This window comes from Orbicella faveolata, unplaced genomic scaffold, assembly GCF_042242905.1.
Source record: "Orbicella faveolata isolate gen_17 unplaced genomic scaffold, um_ofav_v1 contig_1, whole genome shotgun sequence".
Classification (NCBI taxonomy): domain Eukaryota; kingdom Metazoa; phylum Cnidaria; class Anthozoa; order Scleractinia; family Merulinidae; genus Orbicella; species Orbicella faveolata.
This window is the reverse complement of record NW_028301536.1, coordinates 2,379,696-2,402,867: the sequence shown is the minus strand read 5'-3', so window position 1 is coordinate 2,402,867 and position 23,172 is coordinate 2,379,696. Positions and strand designations below refer to the sequence as shown.

The following is a 23,172-nucleotide window of genomic DNA, read 5'->3' as shown; positions in this document are numbered from 1 at the left end:
CTGAGTTATGGGGTCACGACTGGATCCCTAGCCGCTGACCACCCGAAGGACATTGCAGACTCGTTTTCCCACGCTCTTGCGACTTGACGTGACAAATGACGTCAATGGCCGCTGTCACGCCACGACATTTTCCAGATTCAACTTTCGTTAGCAGATGGTAATTTCGAGTTATTTTCTTTTTCTGCGTATTTTTCATCTTCCTTTCTCTTTTAATTCTACGTCCTTCTACTTAGGATGGTCTTTAAATGCCTAGCAAGGTTTAAAGTGGCGTTTACCACGCTATCTACGGCCGTATTGGCAAATAGAAGTGTTTCGCCGAAGTAGCAGGATAACGGTAAACACGGTAACTTTGAACGCTTTGTACAAAGTCAATATACTTTGGCCGAAAAATGTTTTTCCAAAAACGTGATGTATATCCCTCCAATGTCTGATTCATCACTGTGATTGCTTTCGAAAGCGTTGAACTTTTGAGAAATAATTATTTTAAAATCAGCTCCAACGCTCCATCTAATTTAGTATGCATTATTTGAAACTTTAGTTTTTAATCGCTTCGGCAGTTTTTTGATGTTTATCGAATGATATTGCATTAAAAGGCCTTTTTCTTCAACACTGTGTAGTTTTCTCATTATTTTGCGTTGCGATAGTAATTTCTGAACAGTTTTTTGCGGGGGCTTATTTTCGGCCTGATTTTGCTGCTATCAGACGGAAAAAGTTTGTGGCTCAATATTTTTGGTTTAAAGCCAAACTGAAACAAAAGAAATTCATTTTTAAATAGTATTCGGTAACCTCTGCTTGGGAGATAAAAATCGGCCGATTTTATTTTTTAGCCGGAAATCATCGGTCGTTTCTTAGGCGCAGGGCCTCTTAAGAACGTAAATGATCAAATCATCGTCAGCCACATTTTGTAAATTAAAATAGTTGCAACAGTCCTGACGAAATTTTCAGAAAGAATAGTTAGTCTCCAAGTGCGAGTTTTCGTTGACGTTCTCGTCGTGTTTCCTTACTGTGCCTTTCAATAACATGGAACTCTAGAATTCAAAGCTCAACTGACAAATGGCCCATTATTGACTTAGCGCGATAATAGGTTTTATGCTGGGGCGGCGCCTTATCTTGTATTACGGTACAAGCTGTAGAGGTAGATAATGGGCTAGACACCACACGCAGAGCAAGCTTTAAATTCGCGTGCTCTGCTAACCCTCTTCACTTTTTCTGCCAGCGCCGATCGTGATAGCTGTTTAGCTTTAGAAGCGTACTTTACTTTCTTTCGTCGGCCCTCCACCATCCCCTGTGCTCCTCCTCTGCTCTTTCTACCTTTTACTGGGCTGATTGTTTTTCGCCCCAACTTTATTCACTGAATCAAATATAGCGATGTTTAATTGATTAATTTGACACAGCATTTGAATGGTTTGAAATAAACGCCACGTGAGTGGCCCAATTAATCCAAACAGGTGTCTCAGTGATTCAGTGATTTCTGGCCGCATGCACGACCGCAATTATAACCATTTCATTATAGTCTTGTGCGCTGGGTTTATAAATAGGCGCCGCTCTCGGCATAAATGCATTTTTCACTACCGTCAATCAAATGTTCGGCGGCTCCTCCCAGCTTCCGACTACTGCCGAGCACTGTTTCGTTGTCTGAATTGTGCTCAACGATTTGATTACCGCGCGATCGACAGTAGTCGGATGCTGGGAGGAGCCACCGAACACTTGATTGACGGTAGCGAAAAACGCATTTGTCGGTTGAGCTTTGAATTTTAGAGGCCGCATATTATTGAAAGGGGCAGGAACGTAACTGTAAAGCCCGTGCCAAACGAGGATGAGAGTTAACGACAGTTCAAAACATCGTTCTCGTTTGGCCTGAAGCTTTGATACACTCTAACCAACTCTTATGGGATCTCGTACGCTATCATCAACTTTGAACGTGCTCAAATTTTTCATGAGAGTAGATGAGAGTTTTCACTGCTTTGGACCAAGTTGATGATAGTCGATGAGAGTTGGCAAACACTCTCACGAGAGTCAACTCTTATCAACTGTCATCCTCCTTTGGCCCGTGTTTAAGCTGATATCCTACTTCCTACTTCGTAACTTTCTATCCCTGGACATTATTGTCCCGGGAGAGACAAACTGGTCTGGATACAGGGCATCCTTTAAGACCTCCGGTTCTAATAACTTTGGTCCGGGGGCAATGGAGGCACTTTGCTGGGGTCTAGTATGCGTTGTCGGCCAGGCAACGAAACTTCCCTCTTCCACTTCTCCAGAATGTGTGGGGAATTCCGGCCATGGTTCCACTTTGCCTTTTGAAACCACTTCCTGAACCATTACCGCGACCCAATCTGTGTTAAGTGCACGACCATGTACTTGCGTTTGTGCAGTCAAAACTCCACGACAAACCAACCTCTTGCGTTTATCTAAACGTTCTACCTCATCGCCTAAACCGGCAAAAAAAAGTATGAATTGAAATGAGTGGTTTCTCAAACAAAATGCTAAGTATAGCTACAGAAAAAGACAGTAGTTTCCTATTGGTGTCACATTAACCCTGACAAACCAACCAGATTAAAAGAAAAAAAAAGATTGAGTCAAAAAATTAAGTTACAAAGTTATGAAGTTACAAACAACACAATAAGTATGACGTGTTTTCACATCAAATACCAATTCTATTGTTATTCTGTCTATCGCTAATGGAATAGTTCTTTCGTTTTTTTTGTTTTGTGTGGCCATGCGTATGAATGAAACACACCTTCACTACCAACAGTGGAAGTGTCGGGTTCCTTGTGATGTGGCGTGCCAGATTCATTTTCTGGATTACCGTCTGAACTTAAATGGACGAATAAACTTTCTTGAAATCAACAAATCAATGCTTCATCCAAGTTAACGATACTAATATAGCTTCTAGAGATTTCAATCTTCTTTTGTTAATATGTGAAGTAAAGTGCGAGTATTCCAACCCAGATCTAGATTGGGTAATTTATCTCTTAGTCGCATTTCAGGCTTTCCAAATGTAATTCCAGCGCAAGAAAAAAAGACTATCAAATCGGAACAATATACTAGAACAACTTATGAGAGTAACTTTGGTCAACTTTGAAATAAATTGTTCACGCGTATAAGTAAGTTACTTTCTGCGAATGTGCTTTCAATGCAAGGCATTTATCAGCTGGACTTAAAAACTTAGCTCAATAAATTTCAGACATGAACACCTGATTTCAGAGATTTTCTCTTCCTCTTTTGCATTTTTTTTTCTCCGACTTCGTTGCAGCTTCCTCTGCCACGTTAGCCATCTGTTTTGCCTGTTATTCAAATATTGTCAACACCAAAAATACGTTATCAAATACTCTCCAAGCCGACAATCGTTTAAACTACAATGTAAACCCAAAAATTATTAGATTGTAATGAGTTGATTGTAACCCAAAAATCACTAAATTACAATTCGTTGATTGTAATGCACAAATTATTGCTTCTAATGAGACGATTGTAACCAACAAATTATTCGATTGTAATGAGATGACTGTACTCCACAAATTATTGCATTGTAATAGGATGATTGCAACTCACAAATATTGGATTCTAATGAGATGACTGTAACTCAAAGATTATTGGATAATAATAAGTTGATTGTAACCGACAAATTATTGCATTGTAACGTGATGATTGCAACCCACAAATTATTGGATTCTAATGGGCTAATTGAAACCCACAAAGTATTCGACTATAATGAGTTGATTGTAACCCACAAATTATTGGATTATAATGACTTGATTGTAACCCACAAGTTACTGGATTGTAATGACTTAATTTTAACCCACAAATTATTGGATTGTAATGAGACAATTGTAACTCACAAATTACTGGATTGTAATGAATTAATTGAAACCCAAAAATTATTGGATTGTACTGATATGATTGTAACCCACAAATTATCGGATTGTGATGAGATGATTGTAACCCACAAATTAGTGGATTGTAATGAGTATATTCTACCCCACAAACTATTGGATTGTAATCAGTTGAGTGTAACCAACAAATTATTGGACTGTAATGAGTTGATTGTAACCCACAAATTATTGCATTGTACTGAGATGACTGTAACTCAAAAATTATTGATAATAATAACTTGATTATAACCCGCAAATTAGTGGATTCTAACATACGATTGCAACCCACAAATTATTGCATTCTAATGAGCTAATTGTAACTCACAAAGTATTAGATTGTAATGAGATGACTGTGACCCACAAACTATTGGCTTGTAATGACTTCATTGTAACCCACAAATTATTGGATTATACTGAGTTGATTGTAACCCACAAATAATTCGATTAAAATGACATGATTGTAACCCACAAATTATTGGATTGTCATGAGACGATATTAACCCACAAATTACTGTATTGTAATTAGTTAACTGAAACCCACAAATTACAGGATTGTAATGAGTTGATTGTAAACCACAAATACTTCGATTTAAATGAGATGCTTGTAACCCACAAATTACTGGATTGCAATGAGTTGATTGTAACCCACAAATCATTGGATTGTAATGAGTTCATTGAAAGCCGCAAATTATTGGATTGTAATCATTTGATTGTAAGCCACAAATTATTGGATTGTAATGAGTTGATTGTAACCCACAAATTATTGGATTGTAATGATTTCATTGTAAACCACAAATTATTGGATTGTAATGATTTCATTGTAAACCACAAATTATTGGATTGTAATGATTTGATTGTAACCCACAAATTATTGGATTGTAATCATTTGATTGTAAGCCACAAATTATTGGATTGTAATGAGTTCATTGTAACCCACAAATTATTGGATTGTAATGATTTGATTGTAACCCACAAATTATTGGATTGTGATGATTTGATTGTAACCCACAAATTATTGGATTGTAATGATTTCATTGTAACCCACAAATTATTGGATTGTAATGAGTTGATTGTAACCCACAAATTATTGGATTGTAATGATTTCATTGTAACCCACAAATTATTGGATTGTAATGGGTTGACTGTAACCCACAAATTATTGCATTGTAATGACTTGATTGTAACCCACAAATTATTGGATTGTAATGATTTCATTCTAACCCACAAATTATTGGATTGTAATGAGTTGATTTTAACCCACAAATTATTGGATTGTAATGATTTCATTGTAACCCACAAATTATTGGATTGTAATGATTTGATTGTAACCCACAAATTATTGGATTGTAATGATTTGATTGTAACCCACAAATTATTGGATTGTAATGATTTCATTGTAACCCACAAATTATTGGATTGTAATAAGCTCATTATAACCCACAACTTATTGGATTGTAATGATTTTATTGTAACCCACAAATTATTGGATTGTAATGATTTGATTCTAACCCAAAAATTATTGGATTGTAATCAGTTCATTATAACCCACAAATTATTGGATTGTACTGATTTGATTCTAACCCACAAATTATTGGATTGTAATGATTTGATTGTAACCCACAAATTATTGGACTGTAATGATTTGATTTTAACCCACAAATTATTGGATTGTAATGATTTGATTGTAACCCACAAATTATTGGATTGTAATCATTTGATTGTAAGCCACAACTTATTGGATGGTAATGAGTTGATTGTAACCCACAAATTATTGGATTGTAATGATTTCATTGTAAACCACAAATTATTGGATTGTAATGAGTTGATTGTAAGCAACAAATTATTCGATTGTAATGATTTGATTGTAACCCACAAATTATTGGATTGTAATGATTTGATTGTAACCCACAAATTATTGGATTGTGATGATTTGATTGTAACCCACAAATTATTGGATTGTAATGATTTGATTGTAACCCACAAATTATTGGATTGTAATGAGTTCATTTTAACCCACAAATTATTGGATTGTAATGATTTCATTGTAACCCACAAATTATTGGATTGTAATGATTTCATTGTAACCCACAAATTATTGGATTGTAATGATTTGATTGTAACCCACAAATTATTGGATTGTAATGATTTCATAGTAATCCACAAATTATTGGATTGTAATGATTTGATTGTAAGCCACAAATTATTCGATTATAATGATTTGATTGTAACCCACAAATTATTGGATTGTAATCATTTCATTGTAAGCCACAAATTATTGGATTGTAATGATTTGATTCTAACCCACAAATTATTGGATTGTAATGATTTGATTTTAACCCACAAATTATTGGATTGTAATGATTTTATTGTAAACCACAAATTATTGGATTGTAATGATTTGATTGTAAGCCACAAATTATTGATTGTAATGATTTGATTTTAACCCACAAATTATTGGATTGTAATGATTTGATTTTAACCCACAAATTATTCGATTGTAATGATTTGATTGTAACCCACAAATTATTGGATTGTAATGAGTTGATTGTAACCCACAAATTATTGGATTGTAATGATTTCATTGTAAACCACAAATTATTGGATTGTAATGATTTGATTCTAACCCACAAATTATTGGATTGTAATGATTTGATTGTAACCCACAAATTATTGGATTGTAATCATTTGATTGTAAGCCACAAATTATTGGATTGTAATGAGTTCATTGTAACCCACAAATGATTGGACTGTAATGAGCTGTTATAACCCACAAATCATTGGATTGTAATGAGTTGATTGTAACTCACAAATTATTGGATTGTAATAAGTTGATTGTAACCCAGAAATTATTGGATTGTAACGAGTTTATTGTAACCAACAAATTATTGGATTTTAATGAGTTGACCGTAACCCAGAAATTGTTGTATTAATTGTAATGAGTTGATTGTAACTCAGGCATTATTGGATTGTAAAAAGTTGATTGTAACCTAGAAGTTATTGGATTGTAATAAGTTGATTGTAACCCACAAATTATTGGATTGTAATGAGTTGATTGTAACCCTCAAATTATTGGATTCTAATGAGTTGATTGTAATGCACAAATTATGGGATTGTCATGAGTTGAGTATGACCCACAGATCATTGCATTGTAATGAGTTGATTGTAACATACAAATTATTGGATTGTAATAAGTTGATTGTAACCCGCAAATTATTGCATTGTAATGAGTTGATTGTAACCCACAAGTTATTGCATTGTAATGAGTTGATTATAACCCACAAATTATTGGATTGTAACGAGTTGATTGTAACCCACAGATTATTGGATTGTAAAGAGTTGATTGTAATCCACAATTTATTGGATTGTAGTGAGATGATATTAACCCACAAATTTTTGGATTGAAATGAGGTGAATGTTGAGTGGTGACTACATATATGGGTGCTAAATGTAACCTGGATATTTTTTTTTTTGGTTGGAATGTTTATATTGAGTGGTCGGTTGCAAATTAATGCGTAATATTTATTAGATTGTGCCTGAGATGATTGTGACACACGAATTAACCTATTGTGAATGGGTATAATGAATGGCTTATACTGGTACTTGAAACCCACAAATAAATGGCCCTCATTAATTTAAATAAGGTTGATCACAGGCAGCCCAAGCTCTCTCTATGAACCACACAAGCAACACAATATGGCATCGAATTATAAGGGTTTATATGGGATTTTCTACAAGATATCCATGGAGGTAGTTAAAAGTGAAAATTCTCAATAAAAATGGCTTACCTTGTTCCATACGTGTGTTGTTTGCTCCTGGTGTGGTTATTTTACCGATTGAACTTGATTTAAGCGACTTTTTTGAATTCCGATTTTCCCTTTATAAAGAGAGGACAAGGCGAAACACCTCAGTCGGAACAGCCTGCCGAACGAAGTCAAAAATCCCAGGCTAAAATGTGCCCACGACCACAAATCCACCGCAGAATTCAAGGGCAAAGGTTGATCTTTCATTTTAATCCTCTAGCCACACAATTGCAGCCCTGCGAGCGACGCCAGGCGGCTCTTCGTGTCCCCAGTGAAACGATAAAACTATGGAAGAACTCCGTGTCGTTTGATCCGCGACATAACGACCGTTGAAATCGGCTTGGTAACCTCGTCATGTTGGCAAACCAAGACTCGCGGGGGTACTAGACCGCAATTTGTCAACTAAACTTCTTGTAATCCCCTCAGGTCGAATTTACAATGCTAAATAAAAATCGTACAGAACGCTTTTGCAAAATGACTTCAAAACCAAAGAAACTTAAGATCAACGGCGAAAGCTCCGTAGAAACTGAGGAGATACAATCATTTTTGAAGTGGAAGTCGTGGTAAGTTTTCTCGTTTATGCACCTTTGATTTGTTTGTATAAAATATTCCCGAGCTGATAAACTAAATTTGCTTCTCTTAGGGTATTGTGGAATTACGAATATTGTGAGGAAGCTGTAATGGAAGCCAGCAAAATTTTGTCTAGAGCATACGAAGAGAAAGAAATTGCCGTAAGCAAATTGAACTCTCTTTTGCTCGGGAGAATTCTTAACGAATTATGGGGAGATGAAGTTAAATTGGTGAGGCAAGGACCAAGTAACTCAAAGGTGCGTAAACGTGAAAACTTACCATGACTTCCACTTAAAAAATGATCTCCTCAGTTTCTACGGAGCTTTCGCCGTTGATCTTACGTTTGACAAATTTGACAAATTGCGGTCTAGTACCCCCGCGAGTCTTGGTTTGCCAACATGACGAGGTTACCAAGCCGATTTCAACGGTCGTTATGTCGCGGATCAAACGACACGGAGCTCTTCCATAGTTTTATCGTTTCACTGGGGACACGAAGAGCCGCCTGGCGTCGCTCGCAGGGCTGCAATTGTGTGGCTAGAGGATTGAAATGAAAGATCAACCTTTGCCCTTGAATTCTGCGGTGGATTTGTGGTCGTGGGCACATTTTAGCCTGGGATTTTTGACTTCGTTCGGCAGGCTGTTCCGACTGAGGTGTTTCGCCTTGTCCTCTCTTTATAAAGGGAAAATCGGAATTCAAAAAAGTCGCTTAAATCAAGTTCAATCGGTAAAATAACCACACCAGGAGCAAACAACACACGTATGGAACAAGGTAAGCCATTTTTATTGAGAATTTTCACTTTTAACTACCTCCAAGGATATCTTGTAGAAAATCCCATATAAACCCTTATAATTCGATGCCATATTGTGTTGCTTGTGTGGTTCATAGAGAGAGCTTGGGTTGCCTGTGGGTTGATTAGAAATATTGTGATGGATTTCTTGTACCTATCAACCCGTGTTTTTTTTTTGGGGGGGGGGGGGGGGTAATAATTACTTAGAAATGATAGATGATCGAACGCCGCCGTACGTAACTAAAAGAACAAACGTTAAATACCTTTAAACGGACGATACTTACCTTCAAAATGGTCTAAACCAAATCAGAGTTGATGAATTCGAACTCTCAAGTAACAAATTATTTGAGAGATTGAACCGAATAGCGCGCCTTTTGTCTTCCTCGACCACCCCTCTCTCAGTTAGAGAATTGTCATAGTGTTTAGCTTGATTAGCATGCATTAATTTTCTGGTTACAACGTCATAACAACTCCACTAGTACTGTGTTACAACGGGGAACGGGTGCGCTCCTCCTGCGCTCCGTCCTGCGCTCCCAGCATTGTTACCAGACCTCACGTTTTCCAACCCCTGGTCAAGGGAAACGAAGACTCTGGGAACGAGATTGCGGTATCTCGATAACGACAAATGCAGTTTTCGGATATACCTGTAATATATAGCTTTAGGGCAGCCTAAAAGCGTAGCTTCTGGACCGGGTTGTTCAGAGCCAAATTAAGCTAACCCAGGAAAAGGTAGAATTTTGACTTGAGTTCTGTAACTTTGCGTTGAGGTTTTCTGTATATTGTTTGGCCTTCTGTTTTGAGTTTTAAGTATCACTATATACACAAAACAAAGCAGGAAAAAAAATTTGTATAGAAGAAAAAGTTATAATTCGGCTAATTTTTAATTCTGGGTTAGCTTTAACCGGCTTCTGAAATATCCTGCCCTGTTTTCAACAAGTTAAACTGAGATGAGCCCGCGATCCAATTAAAAACCAGCACTTGGTCAACGGTCAGCTTCCAAAACCACGCCGTGAACTTGAACCCGCGATATGGTCACGTGATAATGGCCAGCGGATACCTTGTTTTGACAGGTATCAATTGATCATAACATGGATGCCCAATATCAAAGAAGTACACCGTAAACCAAGGCTGCATGTCTCTTTCAACCTATTATTTGGAGACAAACAATAGACTGCAAGGCTGATACTACGTAACGGGTCATTTTGCAATTTATGTGCGTTGGCTGTTGGGCTGGCGTTACATATCTTCGCTACACAGTGCTGACGAGCCCCAAGAAGAGTGAAACAGCTGTCCACTGTTGCGATCCTACTTTATCGGTTCTTGTCATGTTGGTGTCTCGAAACGTTTACACGTAGTATCAGCCTTGTAGTCTATTGTATGTCTTCATACATTTTGTTGGCCTATCAGATCTCATGTGGATTCTACGTTGGCAGCCTTTATCGTATGCGGTCCCTTGCAGTTTCTGGTTTCTCATTTATTATTTGGAGTATGGCCGCCACGTTGCGCGACTCCGTCGTCGTCGTCGTCGTCGTCGCCGCCGCCGTCGTACGTACGCGCCCACGAGCAATACCGCTAGCCATGATAACCATGAGTTAATCAACTCACGGGTTTCCTTTTCTTTCCTATATGAGTATGGGGCTCCGCTTAACGGCCCTTCGGGCCGCCGGAGCTCCGTTATCATTTGATCTCATTTGTCCCTTGGCTTCGAGTTCCTCTTCATCTTTTTCGGGGGAATCAGTCGACATTTTTGCCACAAGACTAATTATTTCAGTGCTTGCTTGTGGGGACGAGGTTTCTTTATATTCATTATTAGGCTGGTTTAGCAAGAGAACGGGAACGTCAGTTGACGACGGCGCGCGCAATACAAATACCCATATATGGTCAGATCAGAACAGAATCCAGGTTATTCTGGGCGCCCTGCAGTCGTCATCTGACGTTCCCGTCCTGTTGCTAAATCAGCCTATATTTCACTGCCGGACGGACGAGTGGAAAGTAAGATTATACTAGGTAAGCGAAATTTAGCTCGCTTGATTTGCAAACGCTTTGTTTATGAACAGCGAGTCCTCTGTGTGATACTGAGGGTTAGCGTTAAGGTCAAGGACTGTGGCGAATAAAAATTACATAGACAATAACAGGGCTAAAGGGCGTATTTTCGAAATGTCACGGTTCTGAAATATACCAATATAACACGCCACATAAGTCACATGGACCCTTCATCTGAAACAAAAGAAATACAATTAATTTTGTGGATCGATTTGAGCTTATAGCTTGCTGATTGATAGTTGCCAGAGGGATAGGTGCTTAGATACAATTTATAGTGTTTAATACGTTATAGTCCAAACATGTCTACGAAAATACCCGCTATTGTTTGGATTCCTTGTATGATCGAAACACAATTGTGCAAATCTACTACCATTCTATCACGAATGCTGTTCTCTGATTGGCTACGCTACTTACTATCTATTCTGTGATAGATAGTGAGTAGCGTAGCAGTGTACCCTTGTTAAGAAAATGACGACCGCTCCTTAGCGTTTTCGAAGTGTCTGTGGAGAGGATTTAGATAAAGTTTTGAACAACTAGTAGATTTATACTAAAACAATTAGATTATTCGGTCTTGATTTCTATGTGGGATAGTTGACTCAGGCTGCACCCTCGTCAACTATCACATGATAGAAATCTCAAGCTCATAATCTAATTGTTAAATAGAAACACTCGTGAAAGTTTGGGAGAACTTGAAAAAGCAATGGAAACGCTCGCCTAACGGCTCGTGTTCCCACAACATTTCTCGTTCTCCCAAACTTCCACTCGTGTTTCTATTAAACAATTAGGTTATCAGAGCTCAAACCACACCCAGGTTGGTCTCCTTTAGGGGTTTAATTCAAATTTTCCTACGAGCATCCCCGTCCTTTTCCTTTTGGTTTCCCCCTCCGCCCCTGGATGAACGCACACCTGACTGCAGTAGATACATTATCATAATTATATTTTGGCAGTCAAAGATCACCTGATTGTGCACAATTTCTTTTGCTTGAAGCATGTGTTTTAGTTTTCCTGGAAGTACGGGGTTTTGTCTAAGTTCGGGTTCTGGGTTTAGTAATCCAGCATTAGGGTTTCCTATGTGTTTCTAGATTTAGTAATTTTGTTTTCCCAGTTTTATTTATCAGGCATTTAGGATTTCGTGTGTTCCGGGTTTTAGTATTTCGGGTTTAAAGAATTCCGACGTTCCGGTTTTAAGTATTTTGGTGTTTCGGCATTCTGGTGTTCCAGCGTTCAAGCGTTCCAGGTTTCAGCCCAAACTGCTATGCTACTCACTATCTATCACGGAATCGATAGTGAGTAGCATAGCCAATCAGAAGTTCACGCTCACAGTCTCGCTAAACTTCAAATGTTTGATGACCAACCATGCCACGTTTGTCACTCAGTGTGAGCATGTTTCGGTGTCACAGGTTCACGCTTAGATGCAAGGGACAGTAGATCCCTCATGGGCCTTCCTGGGCTTACTCCTGCACAATATGGGGCCTACAGCCAGCAGGGGCCGATACCTCTGTACTTCTGGCATGTGGCCACACCCCATGTCATTTAAGACATGAGGGTGCTCAATTCTTTTTACGCTCGTTGGCTTGCTTTGCTCACCAAATTTTTTCCTGCCTTCTCTTGCAGCCTGCTCACAGGCTATGTTGAAGGGTCAAACATGACATCAAACAATATGTCATCGATATAATCTCAGTGAAACTATTGTAATTTTACACGAGTTAAATTACAGCTTTTCTAAAGGCTGGAAATCTTCAACCCCCCACCACAGTTTATGTAATAAAGGATTTTTCTTTTCCTACCTATTCCCAGAGATACCTCTGGTATCCAGCATGTAGAATTCAGACTGACAGACGGGAGCTATAGAAGGGTAAGTGCATTTGTGATTCATCTCCGGGACTGCACTGCAGTGGTAACAAAGTGCTGCCACACAGGCAGCCCTTTACCCTATAGACTCACATTTAATGCAGCTTTATAATGTTGTTACCATTATAGTAGCTGTGCAAAACTCCTCATACAGGGGTTTCATTAATATATTCAGTAGGAGGGCAACTGGTTTTCATGGTCAAAACTATTTGAACTGAACTTGTTATAAGAAAAACTTTCCTCTCAATGGTCAAACTAGGCAGGCAAAATCATCCCCACAACCAGTCAATTTGCCTGGTACCCGGACCTTGATGAAAACCCTGCTCATAGGATAACAACCTCTCTGCAGGGAATCCTGACCTCTTGGAGAGGATCAGAGTACTATATGACATCGGGGGTGTGAGCATGGGTACTGTGGCAGGAGGAACAGGAACCCCTTAGAGGGATATTGTCCCAGGGGGACTTCCGTTTCAAAAGGACGAGGTTGCTTGTCGGAAATTTTGAAAAGAACCGCTAACGGGCACCAAGGTCCGAGGCCTGTTTTGTGGGCTTGAATTTGTTCAACTCTAAGAGGTTCCAATTCTAAAACAACAGCTTAACTGACACTTTCATAATTTTTAATAGAGGTAAAGACAATTGTAAATGAGACAAAATTAAAAATTAGTTGATTCTCAAATATGTCCTAACATATTTTTTTTTCGGCTCAATACCCTAAAGGGTACAGCAAAATCTCCTGCATGCTGTGCACCCTTTGAGAATGAACACCTTAAGAGGTACCAAAAATACTTTTTTAACCCCTAAAAGGTACGCGCACACCCCCATTGTTTTTATTTTGGAGTTTCCCCTCCCCTCCCCTGGGGGAATTACATGTAGGACCTGCCAGAGGGGGCTAGGAGATTTTGTCCAGCTTCTCTCTAAAGAAAGACTGTAACCTTCCAGACGGAGCCATGTATGTACACTGTACAGCAGCTGTGTCAGTTTGTAATCCTGACCTGTATGAGCTGTGAGTAGTCATACTCATTGCATAGTAGTCACACAAACTATTGATCTACATAGGTATACAAATTATATTTCTTAATTACAATTTAAGAAATTAATTTTGCCAAAATTGCATGTGAGAGTAGCTGGTAAATGTCAGAAGTAGATGAGTTTTAATAATAATAATTATAGTTTATCCTTTTAACAAGAGAAGAGTCTTCCTCGCCAGCTTTCTTTATTAAAACACAATTTTGAATTTTCGTTGTACTGTGATTCTCAGAATAAATAATTTACAATTTGCTTGAGGGATTGGTTTAGATATCACAGTGCCATTCACCCCAGTGTGAATTTAATTTTTATTCGTTTTCAACTGTTCCTTCAAAACTTCGATCGGAGAAACGAGAAAACGTTGCCAGTTTTTGACCACATGAAGCCATTGCCCACTAATTAACAATTTCTAGAATTCTTCTAGCATACTAATGCAAATACTGCAATCTGATTGGCTGAGCTACAACAACAACAACAGCAACAACACTGAACAACAACAACTTTGTTAAAATGTCTCTAAGTAAAATTGCTGAGGGTGAAGCCCTCTACTAATTGGGGACACCTAATAGTTAAGATTAAAGAACTATTTTGCTTGTATGGCCGGTACTTGCACATTATCAGCTCGATATTTCTGTCGTGTGATAGTTAACAAGGGCACAGCGCGAGTCAACTACCAAGCATAGAAATAGAGAGCGAATGTTCTAATTGTTTTTAAATTAGTATATAGCAACTTGTCACTTTAAACTTTATCCTCTTCACAGACACTTTGAAAACGCAAAGAAACGTTTACTTGACAACCGCTCACTGTTGGGCTACTCACTATGTACTACAGAATAGATAGTGAGTAGCGTGACCAATACGAACGGCATATGTAATAGAACGCTAATAGATTTATACTAATGGGTGAAAGTGTGCGATGGCTCAGCCAATCAGATTGCAGCATTTGCATTAGTATACGAGTAGAATTCTGCTAAAGGTAGACATTAATTTATCATTGTTTTGATCCAAAATGCAGACAAATAATCACGATTATTGATGGAGGCCCTCCTCTGTTCAAGTAATGAAACTACTTACTGATCCTAGATTAAAGAATTCAATAAAACTCCTGGAAAACAAGCTTTCCTGCCTGGCTCAAGCAATCCTCTTGACCAGTTGAATATCACTTTTTAAACAGGTATTTCAGCCAAGCTCGACAACCAAGATGTATCGATTACCCAAGGGTTATATTTTCTTTGTATGCTGCGTTTTATTGGTCACTTACCTGGTATTACGTCTCGAGACAAGAGTATGCAGATGCCGCAGGTCCGGAATATTTTATAGAAAACTCAAATGTTACGCACAAATCAAAAAAAGACCCTACGCCTTAGGTAAGCGTTTTCTGGTCAACTATTTTTGGAGAACAGCAAAATATCCATCAAGTCTGGAAGAAAGGTGAATGCAGGTGGCTTGCGAAGTTACAAGTGACCGTTCGCGAGCAGCCGAAGCAAACGGCGTCGTTGTGCACGCTAGGGATGGCGACATAAGCCCGCCAAACCACGCTGCAGCATGGATCTTGTGGACACAGGAAAACCCAGTGTACACACCTGTGCTAAGCAACCCTAACTTTATGTTCAGGTAGAACTTGCTGAGAATTTATCGCTTAGATTCGGATTTTCCAAATCCTGTTTTTTCTATGCCTGCATTGACAGCGCCACCTCCTTTCAAAGAACAAACAGGGATTGTTATGGCTGCTTTCTCAAATTGTGAACCTGTGCGTATTGCATATATGAAATAATTGATGCAGTATATGGAGGTCGATTCTTACGGAGGTTGTCTTAGAAACAAAAACGATTCAGTTGGCAGGTATGGCTCTGGAAACGGCAAAGACTTCAAGCAACTCAGAACAGAACTGGCTAGAAAGTGCAAGTTTAGCCTGGTGTTTTTTAATCAAGACTGCGACTATTTTGTTTACGATCAACTGTTGCATGCGCTGAATGCAGGCTCGGTTCCCGTGGTGATGGTCACAGACAAACTCGATGAGTTCCTGCCCGGCAATCTGCGACACGCCGTCATAGAAGTACGCGATTTTAAATGTCCAAAACTTCTTGCTGAGCACGTAAAATATCTTATCCATAACGAGACTGAATACAACAAATATTTGGAGTGGAAGCAGGCAGGAATTGGTAACATTACAGTTATTACTATTATTATTACAGGTAACATAACTGTTATTGGAAACTACTGGCAGCCAAAGTATCCAATTTATTGCCGAATGTGTGTTGCACTTTCGAAGGGTCGAGTACACAAAGATGGTCTCCCAAAAGACAACTGTCAAGCAAGGAAGGCTGCAAGCTGGGGACTAGCATAGTGATGATAGCTGGATTCTGACCGCTAGCGTGCTTGTTACAAAGTACAGTATAACATTAGTGCGGAAATTCGGCACGAAATTTCGCCATTTTCGTCAAGAGTAATTTTCTCACGTTCACGTTCGCGTTGACGTTCATGTTTCTTCCGTGTTTCAGTTCAATGTTCCAGCAATGCTTGAATGTTTTGTTACTTCTTCCCATTATTCGATGGACTGGCCAATCAAAACTGGTAAAATTTCTGCGACATCAAGATGGCCTGCAGAACAAGCCGTTTGGAGACAGGGCGTGCGTGATTCTACGCGCTCGTCTTGACGCTATCGCGCTCTGTGGGTAGTGCTTCGCGCCCCCGTATCAAGAGAACATTTGTGTGTTCAGCAAGATCATTCAAAAGTCGGACGCGTTTGTTTACTTCACTTCATTATATTCACTTCACTTCGTTATTTGCGCACGTTGTCCATTTCACATAATTGTTCTCTTCTACGGAGCCGCGCAAATTACCAAGAAAAGTATGATAAAGAGAGACATATTTAATATTTAAGACTGAAATTGGAAAAATTTTCCACGTAAAGTCTAAATGTACTTGCGTTCTATCACGAATTCCGTTATCTGATTGGCTACGCTACTCACTATCTATTCTGTCGTAGATTAGTGAGTAGCGTAGCAGTGTGCATTTGTTAATAAAATGGCGGACGCTTTGCGTTTTCGAAGTGTCTGTAAGAAGATTTGATAGAGTAAACGACTAGTAGATTTGTACTAAAATAATTAGATTATTTCACTCTATTTCTATGCGTGATATTTAAGTTTAAACATTTCTTAATGCTTATTTTATTTGGTTGTTTTGGCAAATTAGTACTTTTCAATTTTTAGGCTTTTATCAAATTAAATTAATCGATTTGTTTGAGTTCTTTTTGATCTTAATAATTTAAAGGTCAAATAAAGATCTCTCTAAACAAGTTATTCGCTGAATTGCTACTGATTCACAACTCACAACACAGGCGGATCCATGGGAGGCATGGAGGGGGCTACACCAACCCCATCCCCCACCCCCCGGCCCTTTGAGTAGCATTTTTATCATTATTTCTTCGACTTTTCATAAAAATAATCGAATAAAATTGTTTTATACCTATATCCGAACTTTCGGTCTCCACTACCTCTCGTAAGCGAGCACCTCTCCTCAGCGATCAGTTTTCCAAAATACGAAAAGTTTCCAAGTCAAATCCCTATGTTTGGAACCTCTTGTAAGCGACCAACTCTCGTAAGCAACCACGACCACTTTTAGAGCTAAAAGCTTGAAATTTTCTATTGTTTTTAACCTCTCGTAAGCGAACATTTGACAGATAATAGAGCAGAAATTGTATTATAAGGTGTTGGGGTAAGTCTCTGAAGTCACCATATGATAATGATACACAATTTTGACCCAGTATGATTCAGGGCCTCTTCATATGAGCCTGGTAACCGGGCTGGCTCGGTTACCGGGACGAATTTTGTTGTCTGTTCATATGGGAAATTTAAGCCCGGTCGGCCGGGATGAAATCCAAGAAACGCAACGAAAATGGTGAGCCATAAACTTGTATCGTTCGCGGCTGTCGTAGCTTTATGGACTCTTGTAACTTTACTAATAAAGCTAATTCGCATACTCCTAATGTGGAAAAACATACGAGACAAAAAGTTATGCCATTTTGGCCGCTATGTTGCGAAAGCGAAACTATTTTGTCGAAAAAGTTTCGTTCCGGTTACCCGGGCTAGAGCGTTCACATGGAAAAATTTTCATCCCGGTTACCAAGATCTCGGTCGCAAAAACCGAGATCTCGGTAACCGGGCCAGCCCGGCTTCTCATATGAACACATCGAAATTTTTACGGAGGAAAGAGTAGCGAGGCGAGATCTCGGAAACCGAGCCAGCCCGGTTAACCGGGCTGATATGAAGAGACCCTTAGGCTCTCGTAAGCGACCATTAGGGCTTGACATTTTAGGTGGTCGCTTACGGGAGGTTTGACTCTAGTTGTTTCACTTCAACCAACTGACTGATTGTCAGGTTAGGAGAAGATAAAGTGCACTTTACAGCTGCATTATTATTGTCGGTTTTCTGGTTGAGAAGTAAGGTAAACTCCAGATTTTATATGAAGCCTTCACAAACGCTTTTCAAGTGTCAGTAACGCTGGATGACCTGGAGCCCCCTAGAAGGTCACACTTGTGGCGCTCGCCATCCACACCAATAGCGTCCAAAGTTATTTCTGTTTACACCCTCCCCCCTCCCCGCCCCTTTCAGAAATTCCTGGATCCACCCCGTACAAGTAGCTGGAATGTCCAGGCCTTCATTGGAAGACTATCCAGGTTTGTTTAGTTTTTATCAAGGTGCATGACGATACTTTACAGCACTCTGTCGCTTATCATCTGATGGATTAGTACCAATCTTTATCAGTTTATGCTACAATAATGGTCTCGAACGATTAGCCAACCATTTGAGACAGAATTGAATGCTTTTGATTTTTAATCATATGGATCATTAGTTTGTAACAAAAAATGCAAAAATTAGTCACAAAATCTTCATGTTTCCGGGCAGCAGATCGCGCAGAGAGATGCTTATTAAGGCCGCGTATGGTAAAATACGCCAGCGAAAAGAATATTTATCTCGGAGTCACCGATACACCTTGCACGTTATATTTACTCTTGCAGAAAACTTAAACAACCATTACCATGCTTATCTATTAATATTTTCTAGGTAGGTCAAGTTTGCATACGAGCCAAGTGGCCCATCAGACTGCCGGGAGCTTATCTCGGTTTCTGTAGCATGAAGCGACTAGGAGTATTTCTGCTCCCCCCTGAATAGGATGCTAGTCCATTTTAAAAAACTCTGTACATAGGGTTCAGAGCCGCCTTAAAGTTTTGAAAATTTAAGGTGGCTCTGAACCCTATGAACAGAATTTTTTTAAACTGCCATAAGTTGCGTCTATCATGCTTATTAAAATTTGAAAATAGAAGAAAATTTGACCGTACCGTTTTTTGAATCATAAGCCCCTATACAGCTAAAGCCGTAATTAAGGGTTGTTTTAGCGTATTGTTGCTATGGTAACCCATTGTGTAAACCTATCAACCCATTGTGTCAAGTGATAACAACGTGTTCAATGATTCAATTATTGGGCCGTTTGTTGATACCGTGATGGCAGCATCAAGTGATAAAGAGCGGTTAATAATGACCCATCAGAATCGAAGCGCTGGAAACTGTTTTGAGCCACTTTAAGTTCGCCGGTACTCATTTATACACCTGGGTGGAGAGAACTGTGAGAGTAAAGTGTCTTGCCCAAGAACACAACAAAATGACCCCGGCTAGGGCTCGACCCAGACCACTTGATCCTAAGAGGAACGCACTAACCATGAGGCCTTGCGGCTACCGAGACCAGATACGACCAGCCATAGCAATGCATTACAGTTGGATCCCGCAGATTCGAACTCGCGGTTATTCAGCGAACTCAAAACCATTTCCCTCGGATTTGTTCTTCAGTTATTTACTATCGGCTATTTTGAACTCCCGCTATTTCGAACTATTTTTCGTTTTCCCTGGGAGTTCGAAATAGTGAGGTTCAACTATTTAAGGCCTAAAAGGAGCCAAGAGGCCAAATCAGACAAATCTGTATCGTGCATTATGTACCGGCCGAGGGAATATCTAAACACAAAGTTCTCGAATAATGTATTTAGGGATTAGGGCGTCTTTGTGGTGCACGTAACACTTACTAGCTAAAATCAAAGTTCCGTCCTTTCCCATCCTCGGAGACGCAGGGGCTACTAGCCGGGACGATGCGATATCTTCGGGCGAGCGATATTTTCGGGGGAAAAGTTTACTTCAAGCTCTTCAGCTCTTGAAGTAAACTTTCGCGCCGAAAATATCGCATCGTCCCGGCTAGTAGCCCCTGGGTCTCCCAGGATGGTCCTTTCCATTCCTTGGAACTGGTAGTGAGGCCTGGAACCGAGTTTCTATGATTTAGCCGAGCGAGACTAAGTACTGATTCGTGGGAAAGAAACATGGCGGACTTCCGTATGCGGAAAATGGTGGTAAAGTGTTCTAACCGTTTTGCTTGTTTCACGTTCAAACATGTAGGGAAAAGTTCTAGTTGCCCTACCTCTAAATTCTGGACATTTTGAGGGAGCGGGGATAAATATTGCACTGTAAACATGTGAGCAGGAACTCCACTACGAAGCAACATGCAATGTGGATGTTCATTTCAGTGTGAGCCAGATTGCAGTCGGTGTAATATTTCATTCGAGCATTTTTGTGTGTGTGTAGTGGTGTGATATTGAGGGGATAGATGTATTTCTGAGCTCCATGTTGGTAAGAGTTTCCTTTTTGAACAGCTTCGCGACCCTTCTGTCTGCACCTAATTAACTGACAGAGTTATACTGCAGAGTTATAGCACGTTTTATAGTGACAACAGTGGGTACGGCGCTTTTCTGTTACGTTAGATTGAGGATTTTGCCTGTCACTTAATAACGTTTTACTACAGGAGGTCTGTTTCAGTTTCAGACAAAGCATCTGGCATTATTTACCAAAGTGAATACTGGATAGGTCCCTCGGCAGAATTGGTCCATATTTGATACTAATAATTTATGTTTTTGTTTCTTCAGAATTATCTTCAGACATTTGTTTCGATCTTCTAGACTTAACTGTTTAAATAATGGGCCCCATCAAGTAGTTGTGATAGAGATTGCACAGGAAGTTTGACTTTACTACCTCATTTTGTTGCCCTTTCTGTAGTCCCTGGCACTGTGTTTTTTTGCTACCTCTGAAACAGTTTTCGAACAGTTCATGGTCCTCTATGGCACCAAGCATTGCCATTTGAGACAAGAACTTCTAAAGACTGCATTCATCTGACTTTATTTTAGCCTCCCTTATTGCCTTATTTAACTCTCCTTTCATTAAAGGAACTAGCTTCTGATTGGCAACACTTCAGGCCAAATTTGGTGTGCTTAAGTCCTTACTCATCTCTTTACCTTAAAGAAATAAAACGAATATCCCTTGCACTTGAAACAACTTTTGTTGATATTCTCCAAAACCTTGGAGCCAAGTATCAAAATTGGCCTAATCCAGCATTGTGGAGGTTCTATTGACTCGGGTTGTTCCCAACTACAGTCAGTTTTCTGGATAATGATCATTTTGCCTGTCTACCTCAATACTAGCTAGCACACACATACAGGTAGGGTCTATTTCATATCTCCCTTTGCAGATGAGTGTATGGCAGCTCAATTTTGATATCCAGAAATATGACAGAGTTTTCTTCCACCACACAAATAAAACTGATTTTTATCACCAGTACAAGCTATGCCAAAGCATGTGAGCAGAAGCTGCTTCTTTATTTCCACAGGCCAAGAAATTGTAAATAGCTTGTAAATGAAATACCTCAACGTAGTAAAAGTTCACACTGAGTCTGTGCATTCCCATGCAGAAGCTCAAGCAGGAAAATGCTTTCAAATTTGGGACTTAAAACTGGTACTGAACAGTAAGGAATGGAGGTTTCTAAAACCCTTACTACATGTATCACTGCATTATTTAAACATGCAAATCTTGTTAAGTGATCTGTAATTCCCGCCTTAAGTTTCATGATTTAAATCACTCGTAGAAAGTCTTCAAAATCAACATATCACCGGGAAATCATAAAGTAAATGAGGTGTTTCATAAGTAAATTAAGACGGATAAAACTGTAGCTAGAAAAGCTTATTTAATGAAAGCTCAAGTTTAAATATACAACTCTGAACAGTTCGCAAATATTTCGAAGACTTACATTCGGAGGCCTCGCGATATATGATGGCAGACATGAAACAGTTCGACATTGCTATTTTCCACATAAATTAGAGAAAACTAATTGCAAAGGAAATCTTCTCTTTCGTCGGTGTGAAGATTGGAGGTAACGAACTTTAAAATCTCCACAGGAAAATAAAAGAACCCTACAATAGTTACCTTCCTGATACGGCGACCAACAACGTGAAATCCTCCACGCTCAGCAGGAAAATGTCAGGCTGAAACTTGTCGCTAATCTGTCACAAAGTTGTCCCTTCATTCCATTAGTCCTGATTGTCTCAGAGCTGCTGCTAAAAAGAACTAAGAGCGAATAAAAAAGTTATCAAATCAAAAGGCAAATCCTGGACGGAAATGACGGTGAAACATGGTGTGGTTCCCTCGTGTCATGTTCGCGTTTTGGCATGCTCGCTACGCGGTTCTCAAATGATTGACAGATTTCTTTACTGGGGCGAAACCAGCAAATCGAAAGGCGGCGAGATCAGAGATAGCTGCATTTTGATTCTGTAAATTAGAGAAAATCCAGTGCAAGAAACCACTTCCTTACCTCGGTTGTGTGGTCTCGTATTTGCGATAGCCGTAACCATTCATTTGAATTTTGTTTCTTTCAACGCTGAGGGAACGACAGTCATCTAGCGATGAAATTCCTGAAGTTCGTTGTATCCATCATTCTCGAGCCCAAGCTACAGAAAAAGCGAGCAGGTTCGATGTTCGCTGTATCAGTATCTATCGACGGTTTTCTTTACGTGAACAGCTGGTATAAAGTAAAGGGGGGCATCTCCACTGGCACAGGACGAGGACAAACAGTCTTTAAGACGTCCTAGACTTAAGAGGTAGAGCATTCAACAATCGAGAAGATTACGAAGACGTTTTTACAGGGTGAAAAGGGCTTTGACGTAAACGATACCGATACCGGTACCGTGAGCCTACTCTTGTAGCATCGGGTCAGTTTTCAAGTGAACGCTACGAAGAAGAAACCGGAAACTCACCAGGGACGCAGTTGATTAAAAAATCCAATGCATGTTTTCGTGCAGCGTGAAACATGCGGTAAACAGATGAATAAGTAAATTGTAGTGTAAATTTTTTGGAATGC

The 23,172-nt window shown here is 39.4% G+C and overlaps 2 protein-coding genes across 2 annotated transcripts; one reads left to right on the top strand and one right to left on the bottom strand.

The window, feature by feature from the left end:
- Window positions 1-1,204: 1,204 nt before the first annotated feature.
- On the bottom strand, window positions 1,205-8,004 carry LOC149117703 (uncharacterized). The gene is made up of 2 exons (XM_089284648.1): window positions 7,655-8,004; window positions 1,205-2,429 (listed from the first exon to the last, which is right to left on the bottom strand). Exons 1-2 carry the CDS (start codon window positions 7,662-7,664, stop codon window positions 2,068-2,070), a joined length of 372 nt encoding a protein of 123 aa, XP_089140774.1. The 5' UTR covers window positions 7,665-8,004; the 3' UTR covers window positions 1,205-2,067.
- Window positions 8,005-8,166: 162 nt separating this feature from the next.
- Window positions 8,167-17,249, top strand: LOC110052412 (GDP-fucose protein O-fucosyltransferase 4-like). Its single transcript, XM_089284609.1, has 4 exons — window positions 8,167-8,232; window positions 8,313-9,008; window positions 12,868-12,925; window positions 15,122-17,249. Exon 4 carries the CDS (start codon window positions 15,725-15,727, stop codon window positions 16,292-16,294), a length of 570 nt encoding a protein of 189 aa, XP_089140735.1. The 5' UTR covers window positions 8,167-8,232; window positions 8,313-9,008; window positions 12,868-12,925; window positions 15,122-15,724; the 3' UTR covers window positions 16,295-17,249.
- Window positions 17,250-23,172: the final 5,923 nt, after the last annotated feature.